Here is a 16,522-nt window from a genome sequence, read left to right as displayed (position 1 = left end):
ATCAAATATCGGACACTATTTAAAGTATCATTTTTTATAATCTCCAACACTCTTTATAAAATGACACTCAATACTAACTTTTGCCCCAACTTTTGCCTTTCTCTGAGAGCTGATTTCCTTTTATTCAGCTGCCTCATTAGAGGCAGTAACAAATAAGTCACTAGAGCAATAATAAGGCTAAGTTTATCTTGTTTCCTCCACTCCCTTTTCTCACTGTATTACTAAGAGTTGGAACAATAACAGGATGCCGGGATGCAGGATGGGAAAAGGCGGATTCCAGCTGGAAAACCTTGGAGATTGGGTTGCTGAACACTCCCAGTACTGCGTAACGAAAAGTGAAGTGGATTTTTCTGTTTGTTCTTCTTTTTCTATGTACTGCTTAATGTTTTGGGACACCGCTGAATTTAGTTTGCCTCGTTTGGGAACAAAGTGAAGCTCTACAAACTCTGACTCAGGTAAGGAATAAATGCTATTTGCCGTCCTTCAGCTGTGGAGGTAATTGCAATAATTTTTTAACTGCACCAAAAATGTCTTCTACTGCTTTAAATAATTTAAGATATACCAGTGGTTAGGCTATGAATTTCATACCTATCTACAGCATCCTTCGGGCCTAATATTCATAGAACTTAAAAGTAAGGGAGGGCAACAGCTGAGTTTTTCAGTTTACACTGGAAGAGGAAAATCTCTAGATTTCCTGGGCTATACCACAGTTTTCCCAGGTCACGTAACAGAAAAAAACACATGCTTTTTTTTGTAGTTCTGTTCTGTAATATTTAGATAATGTTGCCAATGTTCTCTCACAATGGAAAAGGGACTGAAATGATACTGCAAACAGCAGCTGTAAGCCATTTATGAAACAATTCCACTTGCAGCATGGAGGTTACAGGCTTAGTACAGCTTGTAGTGAGCAGGTGTACGCTGTGCCGTGGTCAGTGTGCTCCAGCAATGGGAGGGCTGCCCTTGGTGTTTGAAAAGCTATGGTTTTAAGTGATCAACCCAAAGACAGGAAGCCCCCCCCAAAAAAAACCTGCCATCCCTGGCTTATTGTACCTGCTGAGGGTGCTTAGGGTTGGAAGGACAGTTTAGGCAAACACTTCAGTGCAGTGGTCTCCTAAGTCCCAACCCTGGGCTATCAGCTTTTACAGCTCCTGTTCCAGAACACCAGCAATTTGTACTTGAGAAGTTTCTTCATCTCAGAGGTCCAAAACACACTACTTTTTTTCTGACAAGGTACTTTACAAACAGAGGCTGGGTGAAAAAAGTTGGTTGAAAAGGCTTATCTTTTCCTAAAGACAGTGCAGCAAGAACCTGAGCCAACAAGTTTACCATACAGCTTGCAAAGATGAAGCATTTACACAAAAGAGATTAATTGATACTGCTTTTTATTGAAGGATTCTAGTCTGCAACAGTGGAACTGCCAGTGTGCACAGTACCTTCCTGTGCTGGTTGTCATGCTGTAATAAAGATAAAGGAAGGAAAGAAATGCAGGAAAAAAAGATATGGGAGAAGATTAATTTCTGTGAGAAAATCTGCTCTATTCTCAGCTACCGAAAAATCTGAAAGTTGGTTGCTACTGCAGTTAACGAAGGTGCAGTTAATCAACGTGCTCCTGCCCCCACTGATTATAAATCATCACATCAGCATTTGTAAAAGCATGCAGTAATATAAATGTTCATGCCGGAAAAAGAACTAGACAAAAGCAAGGTTGCTCCAATGATTTACAAAAGCTTCTCATTTCCAGTTAATTTGCGCCTTGTAACAACACTCAGTGTACCAGAAACATACAGCAGAAACACTGACTTGTAATTTACCTGAGATATCTCGAGGAGTCATTTTCTGTTCTTAAATAAAGAGTGACCATCAGGAGAAAAGGACACAGTTTTAATTTAGTATATGAATGCCTCAGAATAGTACAGTGTACTGCAGTGCTGTATGTGAAGTCACAGCAATACATAAATGAAACGGAAAGCAAAAGATAAACTCAATTAACAAATCATTCCTTGTTTAGCTCAGTTATTTCTCAGCGTTACAGCCACACCACATTAAGTACTTCCCCACACTCCACACTTTAACATAAGGCCATAGAACTGTTATTTAGACATTACAAAGCAAATGCAAACATTGAAAACATGCCATGGGCCAGCTGTGTGTCATTCCAAACCTGCAGCGTGCACAGAGCTGGGCTCAGGGCTACAGAAGGAGCTCAGGTAGAGAAGGTTACACCGAAAGAGTTAACAGGTTTGCTGCCAAAAGAAAACAGGTTTGTTTCACATCCTGCCTCTGTTGGATAAAACAGCTGAAAACAGGATATAGGTAAAAATCCCTGGTTTAAAGGCTCTCCTGATTTATAGTTGGTATGGAACAGAGGATTGCACTATGCATCCACAAGTCAATATTTCAATTAATATTTCAAATGAAAAATAGACAATCTTTTCAAAAAATCTTTTTCTGTTGGTCAGGTTACATTTTTACAGAAGGCTAGCTCTCACATTAGGCTAGCTAATATTTCAAAATTTATAAAAAAGTGGAGGTTCACAGAACAGAGATAACCGAATCTCCACGGTTGTCGTGTGTTCATCACTCCAGTTTTGACTCAGGTACTAGAATTTTAATTCAGAGGTTCATATGTTAGTGCCAAGAAGAAAATGGGATTCCTCTGCCTGTGAGAAATGCGTTGAAAATGCTGAAAATGAAAATGTTTCAGTGCATTTTTTTGAAAACAAATGTCTTTCTTCTTGCTGTCTTTGGGGCTTTACAAATCGAAAATCCTACCCAGTGTAGCCCTTCTCCTTTAGAGCAAAGCAGAGAGTGATTATTTCTGTAAAGTGGAGACTCGCTAGGACAGAGAGATGGCCAACTCCCAGCCAGAGAGGAGAAAGTTGTGGGCAGGTAGAAGGGCTCTCTGGCAGACTTATCTCTAGACAAGAGGGACAGCTGGGCCACTCCATACAAGATTAGGAGCTACATGTGAAGGAGTTATCAAGCAGCCTCTGTGAAAGGGTGGAGAGTTCATCCTGAGAAATGGCTGATTTTTCAGTAGGAAGACAGGCATGGTTACCTGGTACACACTGCAGAAGTTGTAGACACCATACCAAGGATCAGTGGAAGGGAAGAACTATTCTCCTGCTCCAACCTTGCTACCTGAAATACCAGGAGTTACAGAGCACCGCCACAGCCAGGGGCAGGCCAAAAGGAGGAACCTTTAAAATTCTTTATTCTTGTTTCAAAATACAGAAAGACCAGTGCTCCTGTTCCAGTCTAGTTGTCACCAAAACCTTCCTGTTCCTGTGGGATTTTGCAACCATACTGTGTCAAAACCTAAGGAGAAAAAGCCCTCTGTTTCTGTAACGCGCTATTTTAAAAAGCCTGCAGTCTGCCTTCACAAATCAGCAGCACTCCATCCAGCTCTTCCTCACTGCAGGCAACCCCTGCCGTGCTCCCTGCACTCTCCCCTCTGCTCCCATACCCACCCACACCATCTGACACCACCTCCTGACTCCTCGTGATACTAACAGGGTGCAAAGCAGGTTATCTGCAGCACACACTGATCCCTGGCCTTATTGTGTAGGACAGTATAAAGGGAAATCCCACTTCCACTGAACGCCTGGAAGATGCAGCCAAATTCTTTCTGTCTTTGTCCACATTTCTGAGTAATGCCTTGGCAGGAGCATTCTTTCCCCTTCCTTTTATGATGGTATCTGTTCTTAGTTTGAGTTCTGGAAATCCTCTCTTGGAGTGCAAAGTGTACCTTTGCGCTGCCTGAGGAGAATAGGGGCCTAATGCTGCTGTCATGCAAATGACAGGAAATCCTGCCATTGATGGGAAATGTTCCTGCGCTGACTTCCACTTCAGAGCCAGAGTCTCCACAGGCACAGTCCTAGGCTTCCCCCTTCCCTTTGTAGGACCCCGAGTTCTGCACCTGAATTTAGAGATTTGCAGCATCTTAATGGATTCTACTGTCACTGTCTTTCAGATAGGTAAGAAATGTCTGAATGAGAACTAGTTTGCTTGTGTTAGGGCTACACCAACCAATCCCTACTACCAATAAGGTATTGTTTTTCACTACCTTATTTATGAATCCACATCACAATAGTACATTGTGCCTGTTTATTCAGTTCTGTTAGTGCTTTCATTAAAACAAACAAATACTACTACACTATACATACTGCAGTATCATCCAACTTACCAGTGCACTTCAATAATGAAACATATCCAAGTGGAAATCGAGAATCAAGGCCAAAAGCAGAGAGTAGGCCACTTTCAGAAGGACAACAATGGGATGAAACAGACTTGCTTTGCACATTTCCAGTGCCAGCAGCAGTACTGATAAGTTTAGAATTGGAATAGTTGCATCGTCCAGTAACTGCACTTAGAGATTACTCAAGATTCTAACAGGAAGAAAGCAGTACACTTGTCTTTGCAATACATTGCACCATTTTCCTTCTGTAAAATAGAGAGCTTTATTACCTGCCTTATATAGATTGATCTTCAGCTTCATTAAATGAACATTCCAATAAACAGCTACTAACTGAGGGAAGTAAAAATTTCCACCTCAGCACAGGAAATACCTCCACTGCACTTCGGATTCGGGCAGCAGAGCCACAAAGTGCAGTTCTGCTTGGAATGGGTGCTTCCCAAGCAGCCAGGCTGCCCAGCACCAACATTCCAGGTGTTCCCATGCCAAGCCCCAGCATGGCCGCAGTGCCAGGCTCCTTGCAGGGGCTCGCTGCCACCACCTGTGAGCAGAACTCTCACTGGGTCACCCTGATGACAGCCCTCACAGCTCTCACTTTTATCACCTCCATAGAGACTTATACAGTGTGTAAGTAACAGCACTGACAGCACACACCATTGCAGCTAGGTTCAAGTGGCAAAACTGCATTAAGTCACTGTCATTTCCAGATGGAAACAAAACCTAACAGAGAGCAATCTAGCTCTAAAAAATGTCATAAAACACAGGACAGCTTTCCTACATCTGAGGAATGAATTTCCTAGCTTTGCTTTTTCAGCACTGTAAGCGGGATATTTGCTTCCCTAGTTTTATTTTGGTTTGAAGCTGAGATTTCCCTGACTCTGAGAGCTAAACTGTAAGTAAAAACATTGAAAGGCTCATTGTAAATTCATAAGAACAGCAATAATATCATTTGTATCATCTCACAACACATGGGGATTTTAACAATGGAAATGTTCCAGGAAAAGACTGTAACTGTAGGGGTTGGCAGAAAAGGTCTTGAAGTTAATTAAGCCTGGTCTGGAAGTCTAGTTGAATAAGGGCAGGAAACAGAGAAGAATGAACTGACATTTGAATTAGACATTTAAAAAGAGGGAAAAACACTGAATACTAATAACCAAACAAAACAGATCCAGACACACCCTGTTGTTTTAGCCTTTTGCCCAGCCAGAAAATAAGAGATTTATGTGTGCTTTCTTTATCTACCACAAAATTAATTTTCAGAAGAAATATCAACGCATGAAGTTACTGAATAATCTGGTCAAAGGAATTGGCACACACATACAGCTAACATGTTTTCTCTGCTTCAGATTACTGCTAGCACGATAAATATCAGCTACAGTGACCTGCCCATGATGCTCATGTTAGAGACAGATACTTTCGCTCCTGAGCTTTTGTTGAGAAAGATGTAAAGAACAAAATTCTATCTTCTGCAAACACAGCTACATTGTACATATATATATATTGTTGTTGTTGCATGCAGTGCCTCAAATGATGGGGACTTTTCCTTAAACAAACCAATTCAGTTAGAGCTCTGTGCCAGGAAGCCTCTCTGATACAAAAGCTTTATGTGAAAACAAAAGGGAAGTAGAAAAGCTCCATAATATATTATTCTCAGAGTCATCTTATTTTATTCTAGCTTGGACAAACTCCTAAACATTCAGTAGCAGCTACAGCTAATCTCTGTGTACAGCTGAGCTGACCAGGAGCAGAATCAAAGCAGACTGATTCTGAAATGTGCACACAATTTATTGTGGAAAACAAAGCCTCTGGTTGGAGATGCTTGAGGAATCTTTATAGCAATCACAAACACCTCCAATATATCAGAACTGCTCCATCTCTGCAAGGGGATGAGCCTAGTAATTGCTGAAGGATTCTCCTGCCCCCTTTACACCCAAGCCCTGCTCCCAGAATCAGACAATGCACTCTGCTGCTGCCAGCACCTACATCTCCACCTCTCCTTCCAGAGCACCTTGGGGAACAGAATCATTAACTGGCTGAAAGAAAGCAAGGAGAAACATCTACAGACACTTCAGGTAGTGTCAACAAGACTGATGGAGACTCAGTTCTCCTGCAACATGAGTGAGACCCTTCTCAGAGACAAGTAAACCAAACAACAAGATCATCACTGAAACTACATGCTTTCTGGATGTGTAGAAGTGAACAGATTATTTGCCTGTCTATAATGCTGGCACTTCATCACCATTTTCAGCATTTGTCCTTATCAGTAATTATCTGGATGGAAAATGTTTTCCTCTTAACTTTCTATTTTGTACAAATAATTCATAGGGAAAAAAATGCTAGCTCTTCCAAACTCTGCACACAGGGCTTATTCCACTCATCTTATTAGCTCATTTCAGAACAAAAGGGCTATGTTTAAAGCAAAGTAAAACCCTCAAAATAGCTCAGATTTCAACAGCATTTGGCAACTGTCATCAAAAGATATCCAAGAACAAATTTTCTGTCATTTAATTGTTAGTTTCACTCCAGCAACATCTGGGGAGCAAAGAAATAATATTACTCGTAGATCCTACGAGCTTGATGGTTTAAGGAAATGGAACCCTTTAAATCAGCAAAGCACAGAAATCTATATGATGTGTGGCATGATTATATGAGGTGATAATATTCTGTACCAAAAATGCAAGCTCCACTTAGAAGCTTGAACATGCTCACTGAATCCAGAATATGTGTTCTCCTTAGGTGTCATTTGACCCTCATCACTGTGATTCCAAGGCTCAGGAGCTGTACAGAGATATAGGAGACTTGGTCATGGCCTTAAACCCAATGTTGTTCACGCTGTCAACATCTAAGAGAAAGCCAATATCTTCTGTTTATGACACCATATTTACTTGCTATAGAAGTGTCATAAATTAGTTTAATAATTTCCTTATGAATCGCAAACAAGCTTCAAAAGATTACTGCACTTACTCCACTTACTGCATATTTAAAACATTCTAAATCAATTTGGGGTCACTTTAGTGAAAGCATCTGTAGTAAAATATTGTATGACTACAGTCCCATGCCCTTCATAGGAACTCTTCAGCAACACCAAACAGAAGCATTTCAGTGATTCAAGTACCATCTCAGTTTCAGATTTTCAGTTCTCTAGTCCCTCTACCGTCTCCATTATGACAAATAACATTATTGTGAAAAACGAGTAGAGACACTGATTCTGCACCTGGCATGATACATGATCTGCATGCTGACAGTATGAAATGAGGAAGATTCTTAAAACTCACCTAATGATTCAGTGTGGTGTAACAGACCTTTATGAGTATTTGTCTCCTGAGAGAAGTGAAGGCCAACATTTTCACTAAGGCATACCTGGATGCATTTATAAAAGGAAAACAGTCATCCATTAGAGCAACAATTACACTGCAAAAGCAATCTGGATAGAATAGCAGAAACCAGTCAGTGTCCATTTTGTTCATTTTAATGCTATCAAACTATTGTTTTGCGTCCATCACAAATGTCATCCTTACCACAGCAAACAACCTTTGCATGAATAATGCACCACTGTCACGTCAACAACAGTAACAACTCATTTATTTACTCCAAAAATAATGCTTCCTCAAAGTCCATGAGGAGACCAGCCCACAAATTAAAACATGTATTTAATTTGCTTCTCAATTATCAGATTTGCAAGTAAGAAACTCAGATAAAAACCACTTTACCACAGATGGACAGAAAAATGTTATACTTCAAGATTGGAAATAAAATCGTAGCGTGTGCACATGCATCACAGAAGTAGTCCTTCTTCATTTGATAACTTTACTATTTGAGACTTCTGACGTACCACAGTTTTAAAAAATAACCTACTCCTGGCCAATCTGAAACTTACAAAATTTCATATATACTGCACAGGTATACAGAACTACAGTCACATGCTTTATTAGATCATGTACAGCATTCATTTCCACAAGCAGAAATGTTTCGGATTCCTGGAGGTATCTAAAATGACAAAGGTTCCACAAAGGCTGTCATTCCCTAAAGAATGCAGAACAACCAGGCACAAAGCCTGGGGGACAGACTCTTGTGCAAGGTCTGTTGTGATAAGACGGGGAAATCATTTTATACAAAACAGGGGAGATTTAGATCAGATATAAGAACAATGCTTTTTATGATAAGAGCAGTAAAGCACTGGCACAGGTTGCCCACAGAGGTAGTAGAAGCTTCGTAACTGAAGACATTCAAGGTTGGACTGGAGCAGGCTCTGGGCACCTGATGGAGCTGTGGGTCTCCCTGTTCATTGCAGGGGAGTTGGACCAGATGGCCTTTAAGGGTCCCTTCCAACTGAAATGATTCTCTCATTCTATGATATCTTCCAAACTGTTCCAGAAAAGGGTACTGTTTGAGGTTTCCTAAAAGTCAAAATCAGAGCTGATTCACAGTGTGTGTGGAATGTAGATAGATAAATCAAGACCTAAGCCAAACAAGTGTCTATCTGTGAATGGGAAATTAAGTCCAAACCTACACTAGCAACACACAGTCAATAGTTTTACAACTAATCCACTTTTTGTCAGGTGGGAGTAATACAAGAATGTAGACAGCACTCTCCAAACTGCAAATATGTTTTTGTATGTTTTTCAAAAACATGATAGAAACTGAGAAAAACGAACAGAAGTTAAATGCCCTCTTGCTTTTGTGGGCCTTGGTGCCTGAGCATCCCATAGGCTTGACTCTGAGCTTTCTCAAAAAAATCTCTATTTGTGAAGGATTTCTGCGATTGTATTCTGTCTTGCTAACAGGCTGTATATGTTACAATTCTACTGACAGTTACCAGGATCCCTGTAACAGGTAGTTCTGTAAGGAACACTATTTGAGTTAAAGCAATACTTGCAACAAAATCATTTCTTTTTGTCCTGGAGGTTATGCCTGAATATAAGGGGTCAGATTCAAAGCAGTGAAAGCAATTTTTGAAGCTCCCTTCCTACTCTCATCCTACAGCTTTGGGATTTCACGTAAAAAGGAAAAAAAAAAAAATCAACCTTCTCTGGACTTTAGAAACAGCATGAATTATGGCCCAAGTACCTCAAGGAGATAACTTTTGTAAAGATCCCCTTAAGATTTGCTGTTCTTTGTTGATACTGAAGACAAAAAGCACTTAACCTCAGTGTCTGCTATCACTCGTTTGTCCACAGTGGCATAATTCCTCCCTTTGTCCACAGTGGCATAATTCCTCCCTCGTTACAGTCAAGAGCCACTTGCAAAACCAAATGAGTTGTGACCCTACTCAGCAGCAGGTCGCTACCCCTTCAGTACAGCTGCTGGGCAGTGACTGGCTGGCAGAGACAAACATGAACTCTTCCAAAAGACTCTTCTATGCCTAAAGAAAAGCCTAGTCAGACTAGCATGAAACACAGTTTCCTGCCTGCTGTAATAGGTGACTGCATTCATAACACTACGCTGTTGTTCAGAGAACACAAGCAGAGCCTCCTACAGGCTATTCTCCTCTGACTCATGCTGACAGTCTTGGTTTTGTTAATCTACCTAGCTACCATTATCAGGCACATCACTGATACAAAAGAGACTCCAGTGAGGCTGGAAGAATTTACAGATGCAAGATCAGATATGCAGCCTGATGCATCTTGCTTCCCTTTCAGGTTTGTGATGAGGTGACTAGTAGCAAAATGCAAATCTATATACTCAACAAAGGAGATCACTGTGACCTCTTATAACTTTCTTCTGCACGCATTTCTCTAAACTGTGCAGGAAATGCCCTCTTCAACCATGCATTTGATAGTTTCAGTTCAGAGCCTTCCTCAGTACTTCCCGCAGCTCTTAAGCCCCCAAGTCAGCAGGTCACTTGCTGAAATGCTAGCAAAGCAATCAGGGAGCTCTGGGAGGGCATTAGTGTAATGTTTTAGTATTGCTTTTCACCATCCTTAGTGTATGGCTGTTCACTCATCAGTGTGAAGGTAGCTTTGTTTCTTAAAAACATGTACGTGTTTTTTTAAAGGCCAGTACTAGTCTTTGCCTCCCCCATTTTTATCTAGTTCTGTGCCAGAAGCAACTGAAAAACCAGGAGCCCTGTCTTGCTGCCTGCCATCAGTCTGGTGACCTTTGCTGGCTGCTGTCCATTCAGGAGCACTGTATTGGGCCATCTAATCAAAAGAAACGAATCTTCAACATAGACACCATATTCATGGTGTTTACAGTCCCTTTAAACAATAACAAACAACAAATAAATTTTCATTTCTGAAAGAGGTGTCTGTCCTGGCCGAGGACTCCATCCAGCCATTAGATGAATGCAGCTGTATTTTCTACCATCTAAGAGAAAGAGAAGTTTTTTATTTTCTTCAGAAGAAACATGAGGAGACAAACTGGGGGCCAAAATCAGACACAGAATCACCTCCTGAGCTCCACTGCAGAGCTCCAGTGCTAAGAAATGAGCTGCACCCCATGCACACAGCAGTGCTCACACAACACAGAGTGACGTGGGCTTTTTTTGCAGTTGCACATTTGGTTAAAATGCTGCTGAAGCGGCTGTTCATTCAAAGCTATCACAAGTATAAAATGCCATTTAATAATCAGCTTTCAGGCAGGCATTTGCACTCCAGATTGTTTAGTCATCAAAGTGGCTATTTACTTGAAGGTACTATCATGCATATAAAAAGTCATTTCATAATCAGTTTTCAGGTAGGCATTTGTGCTCCTGGCTGTTTAGTCATCAGTGGAAGCCACTTCTCAGGTGTATAAAGCCGACATAAAGAAAATCAACACTGTAACACTAAGCAGCCAGGCACCGGCACGTTTAAACCAGCTCAATAAGCTGGAAACCAAAAAGCAGCACAATGTTCTCAGGAAAGAGCCATTTGAGAATGAATTATTGTACATTGTTGAGAGGATGTGACAAGACAGCTTTAATCAGAAACAAGAGAAATGCAGAGGAATAATTTACACAAAGAAAGAGCAATAGAAATGCTTGCTCCAAGTTGAACGTTGCACAATTTCCCAACGTGTCACTGAAGGTCGAAGATGTGGTTCCCATTCTCACTGAACTGGCTATGTGCCCTTAACTATTCTCACACTGTAAACTCACCAGAGCAAAGGAGGACTGCGTTCTTGCAATTTAGAAGCCGCTGAGTACATGCAGCGCAGGTAACAATTCTGTCTGTGTGATTACTTTGCTGCCTTGTCTCTCCGGGTTTGTCAGAGCAGGTTAGAGCAATGTTGTCTAATTAAGAGATCAAAAAAATTGGGAGAAAAAAATCCGAGACTGCTGTTAGTGCTGACCTCAGTCCATCGACAGGAGATGGCAAAGAAATTTAAGTCCTCTGTGCTTCAAAGGTACCTTTTGAAAGGGATACAGCTTTTCATCTAGCAGCAGTACTTGTCACAGAGATCTGAGAAGGCTTTATCCATTCATGTTAGCACAGCCATTTGCAGTCCCTGAAATGTAGCAGTAAGTACTGCTGGGGCTACTTTCTTCTAATCATGTTTTGTCTGCTTACCAAATATGCTCCTTTTGCAAAGCAAGCTAAGCATGCATTAAGCTACAGGCATTGCAAAGAAAAAGATAATTCATCCTCCTCACACTTGGTGGTTACCTTTCTATTTCTCACTGCCTACTGCATTCACACATTTACCTTTGGTCTTACACATTGTATAAATGAGAATGTAACAGTAAAACTAGATTCTGCAAGGCAGAGTTGTTTTGTTAGCTGACACTGAGTCAATCTGCCCTCATTAAATCTAATGTGGCTTCATTACGAATAGGAAGTGCCCAGATCTTGAATCAAAATAAAATTTTTGCACCTGAACAACATCGAAGGTTGAAGAGTTGGCAAATTGAACAGAATTTTTGCACAGAGCCACCAAGGGAGGGGGCAGTGGAGGGGACAGGGAAAGGCTTGTGACAACACTTGTGACAATACAGACCCCCTCTGGGGCCAGACCCAGGGGAACAACACCTAAAATCCCCTCAGCGTTCACCTGAACAGGAGATGGGGGGCAGCTGAGCCGAATGCTCTCCCTCAGTCTTGGCATTAATCACAACTGACTGAATGCAGAACTGCAGATATTTAGTGCTCCCTGCGCTTAGATTGCTGCAGGTGGGACAGCTGGGATTTGACTGACAACCAGAAGCAGCAACGTTTCCAGTACCATGGAACAGAATACAACCTATCTTGTATTATTCTTTTATCAGTCATTTTGTTATTTTTTTCTCCTCAGAGAAACTCTCAATTTTGCAAGGGATTTTTCATTTTAATTTACATTGTTCAGTTTCTAACCAAGATACTGTAAACAAAAATCATCAAGTTTCCAGCTCAACAGTCAATAATCATTTACTTCCCAGCTTTTTCTAACAATCAGATATGCAAGTTATCTGAACAATATAGACAAAAACATTTAAAGAGGTATTACAGGGGATCAAGAAGTGCCCATTTCTTCTCTGGTGTATAATACAGACTTCTAAGCAAATTCTTCCTAAGCTATTTCATATCACTACTTCCGTCTTGCCTGGAATCCACCTCAATTGCCACAAAACAAAAACTCTCTAAGATTAGTACAAGACCTTAATCTGATCAACACATCAGTTTAGCTATAGATACATGCATATTTATCAAATTCTTCATGTAGAAGTTTGGTTTAACTTCTATTTAACATGCAAGCATAGAACAAGATTTGTGACTAATTGACCTAGCCTTATGTGACATAAGCATGAATAGGTAATTTCAGAACAAGAATCAAGCCAAGTAAGGGGGGAATGCCAGAAAAAAAAAAACCAACAAATGTTCATTAGAATATTCCATCAAACGTATTTTCATTGAATGGACATTATTTATTTTTGTTGCTCATCACACTTGTTTGATTTCTTACTCAAACAAATTGCAAAATGCAAACTTTTAATCAGTACAGTATTGTCTGCATCTTGACTTGATTTTTTTTAACAATTACTTCCAATCTGCAAAAGAAACTACACTGTATGTATCAGGTGTCTTATAAATCAGTTTGAGTACCAAAATTTCTTAGTTAAATGTCTATAGTGCCCTGCAGACTAAGAGTTATTTGCTGAAATAACTCAATACAAAAAATGAATAATGTTGGCAGAAAAAAATGTCATTCGCTGCAAGAAAATTTAAGAGCGTCACGAGAAGCTTAACTATTTCAATAAGCCATTCCCCTGCTAACTTTAAGGAACACTTACAGTCCTTGCTTAAAGTAAAAAAAAAGTTTGAATTATTGGTAAGAGAGTGCAGCAGGGCCCTGCTACCAAAAGTCTGCACATGCTGCCAACGAAGGGCATTCTGAAATGCTTTGATGAACTAAGCCACAGATCCAAGAGCTGCAGAATGGGGAACTCACACAGTACCACAGAGGAACAGACTGCCCTATCAAGACCTGCATACTGAATACCCCTCAGAAGGACAGGGCACAGTGCTCAGTGTGCAGTGTTACCCCTACTAAAACAAGCAATTTTGAGAGGTTCCACAGATGAAGCTGAAGCCGTGCTGTGCAAGAGGTTCTTTGTCTCAGCCTGACATATGAAGGGCAGCCCCAAGCTGCACCAAGCTGCTCATAAAGGAACATTTACCTCACCATGGAGGCTAGACAAGTATTGACAATCCACTAATGAGAGATTAAAGGAAGGGAAACCAGCTCAAAATCCGTTAACATGAAGACAGGTCCACCGAGTGGAAGGGTTGGCTCAAGCTTCAGCCAAAATATGCATTCATTTCAAAGACTCAGCCTAATGCAAAGAGGTATTATTAAAAATATGCCCAATGGACATCTTAATCTTCTCATAAGTGCTTTCTGTATTGATGGTCAAGCTTTCAAACAAGGTCTGAACTGTGAAACACGTAGAGAGTAGCCACTTACTTCAAGGGAGAGTTTGCGGAACAGATCCTCAGGAACAGCCATGCTAACACCACTGCCCCTGAGCTCCTACACCCATCCCAGTACCCTCAGTACAGATTGAAGCCTTCAGTGCCTAACCAGCAGTGCCCCTGCCTGCGCTGCGGTTAGCAGTGACATCCTCAGTGCAGGCTGGCAGCATCCTGACGACTCAAGCTAGGGGCACAGCAGGCCCTGAACTTCACGTTACTGAAAACAGGGCCATTGCTAGGAAGGAATTACCACGAAGGTCAGCAGATCTCTTTACAAACAAAATTCATTTCAAGATCAGTATGCTTTAATTGAGATTTGACATTTGAACTAAAAACGTGTTCTGCAGGTCTGTAAATGTATCAGTTGCAGTGAAACAAATAGCAGCCCAAGTGGGCAGTGTTGTCCTCAGTTTCACCAGCTAACCTCATCACAGCAATCATCCATGAGATCTCACAGGACCACAGCAGTGAGAGGAAATGGCAGATGAAACACTACCATCTGTTTTTACTGAAGTACAGACCATACTAGCTGACGTTAGCCAAATGGTTTTCCTTTGGTTACCACTTTTTGTAACTTAATGAACAAAAGACAGAGCACGGCAGCATCAAATTCAGTGCCTGACAGTTCCAGTTGTAGAATATTTGAGAAATACAAACAAAACAAAGAAAAATCAATAAATCTCACTCATTTTTTCTAAAAATAAAGGCAAAGTAAACACATAGAAGAGAAAGAAATCGCTGATTCAAAAACTTTCATATAAATCCCTAAAACTGCACAAGCCATAGCTCAGCTATTAAATAGAAGCTTCAAAGGCAGCCTATTTAGTCCTTTCCTAGACATTCATAAAGGAAAGAACATTCCACAGGTCATGCACAACTGTAAAGAGAGCAAAATTTCATGGTAAATAAAATCTTTTTAGTGATAATGCTGCTGCACCACAGGGTAACATTGATTACCTAATTACCAAAGTGTAATTTTGACAATCTCAACAAATCATGCCAAAGATATTAATTTGATCTAATATCTAACAACATGCGTGATTTCAACTTCTCTGTCACAATTAACTTTTACTTTTGATGTATGTACTGACAGCTCCTAAAAGCTAATGGGAAGTCATTTATGTGGAAGTTAATGTCTGATTATTGAAGCGTTTAAGTTCCATGACAGTGCTTTACTTTGCAAAGGGAAAATTTAGTGGAAAAATGAATCAGCTTTTCTACATGAAATGAACTCAATCCGATAACCAGACCTAAAGTTTGCTATAATTAACTTACGATGTAAAAAAAAGGGTTTTTCCTGAAAGTAACTTTATGCATTACTCTTTTGTATGTGCTAAAATCTAAGAATAACGGATAAATGAGCTTCATTTGTGCCTCCACGCATTTTCAGACACAAGGAATTGATGCAATAAACAAGCCCTCTGAGGAAGATAATTTGCTACATTGAACCTTGAATAGATTGAAATTTTCATATGAATCATTTTTTCCATCAACAAAAAAAAAAGTTTTATTTTAAATCAATAGTTTCTATATGAAGATATTGACTACAGAGTATTTTGTGTCAGGTCACGTCAAAACACTGCATTTCAGTTTGTCAAACTTTAACGTTTCACTTCAAGTTGAGTTAACATAAACTTTGATCTGGCTCAGCCCTGGTGCTGCTTCCCAGGGCAGCTCTCTCCCACGAGTTACAAGCAGTAGCCAAACTAAATTTTCTGAAATGCACAAAGGGGCATCTTTGCTACTGAATGTTCTCTTCAGATGAACTGTGTAGCTCAAGAGAGTGCTGAGTTTTATGATAGCTTTAAAAACTTGCATTTTTTATTTATTCAATTTTTGAGTGCTTTTTACAGCTGCCGAATCATCTGGTTGAAGCTGTTTTGTGTTGTGGAAGGTTTTGTGCCTGATATTTCAATTTCTGATTCTAAGGCAGATTGAAAGAAATACAGAAAGTAATCAAACTTTCCTCCAGAAGGAAATTCAGTTTGCTCTTCCATGCACGCTTCCTCTGATGAATGCGATTCTGTTGTTATTTACATGGTTCTCGTGCTCTGTATTACTCCCTAGGCTCAGAAGAAGATGAAGAAGCTTATTCTGCTTTTCTCACTGTTCTTGGCTCCAGCATTCTGTTATAAAGAAAACCAGAAAACAAAACAAAACTTTTCTTCAAACAATACCAGTCATAAACGACTGAAGAGAGACTGGATATGGAACCGAATGCATATCAGAGAAGAGATTGATTCACCACTACCACATCACGTTGGCAAGGTAAACAGCAGTCTTTTAGCAGTGAATGATTGGAAATGCAGAGAGCAAATGAGCGTCCTGAGAAGTATTACCTGTTTGCAGCTTAGTAGAATTAACGGGGAAAAACCAGGAAATAGAAATGGGACTGATGTACTAACATCACAATCCTAAAATGGGTGCAGAGTGAATCAAGAACAGCATCAAAGGAATT

The 16,522-nt window shown here is 40.3% G+C and overlaps 1 protein-coding gene across 2 annotated transcripts in view; it reads left to right on the top strand.

Moving 5' to 3' along the window:
- Positions 1–259: 259 nt before the first annotated feature.
- Positions 260–16,522, top strand: part of CDH5 (cadherin 5) — a 28,728-nt gene continuing 12,465 nt past the window's right edge. Inside the window, exons 1-2 of one of the 2 annotated variants that reach the window (XM_042821649.1) lie at positions 260–455; positions 16,132–16,332. In XM_042821649.1, coding sequence (XP_042677583.1) covers positions 16,144–16,332 — 189 coding nt within the window. In that variant the 5' untranslated portion in view covers positions 260–455; positions 16,132–16,143. Of the gene's footprint in view, positions 456–11,256; positions 11,333–16,131; positions 16,333–16,522 lie in introns of those variants that run through there. The other variant, XM_042821650.1, reaches the window with a different exon arrangement.

The sequence above is a fragment of the Centrocercus urophasianus genome, unplaced genomic scaffold (assembly GCF_019232065.1).
Source record: "Centrocercus urophasianus isolate 14NV4802_14NV808 unplaced genomic scaffold, USGS_Curo_1.0 seq_2, whole genome shotgun sequence".
In the NCBI taxonomy this organism is placed as follows: Eukaryota; Metazoa; Chordata; class Aves; order Galliformes; family Phasianidae; genus Centrocercus; species Centrocercus urophasianus.
This window is presented reverse-complemented; position numbering and strand designations above follow the sequence as displayed.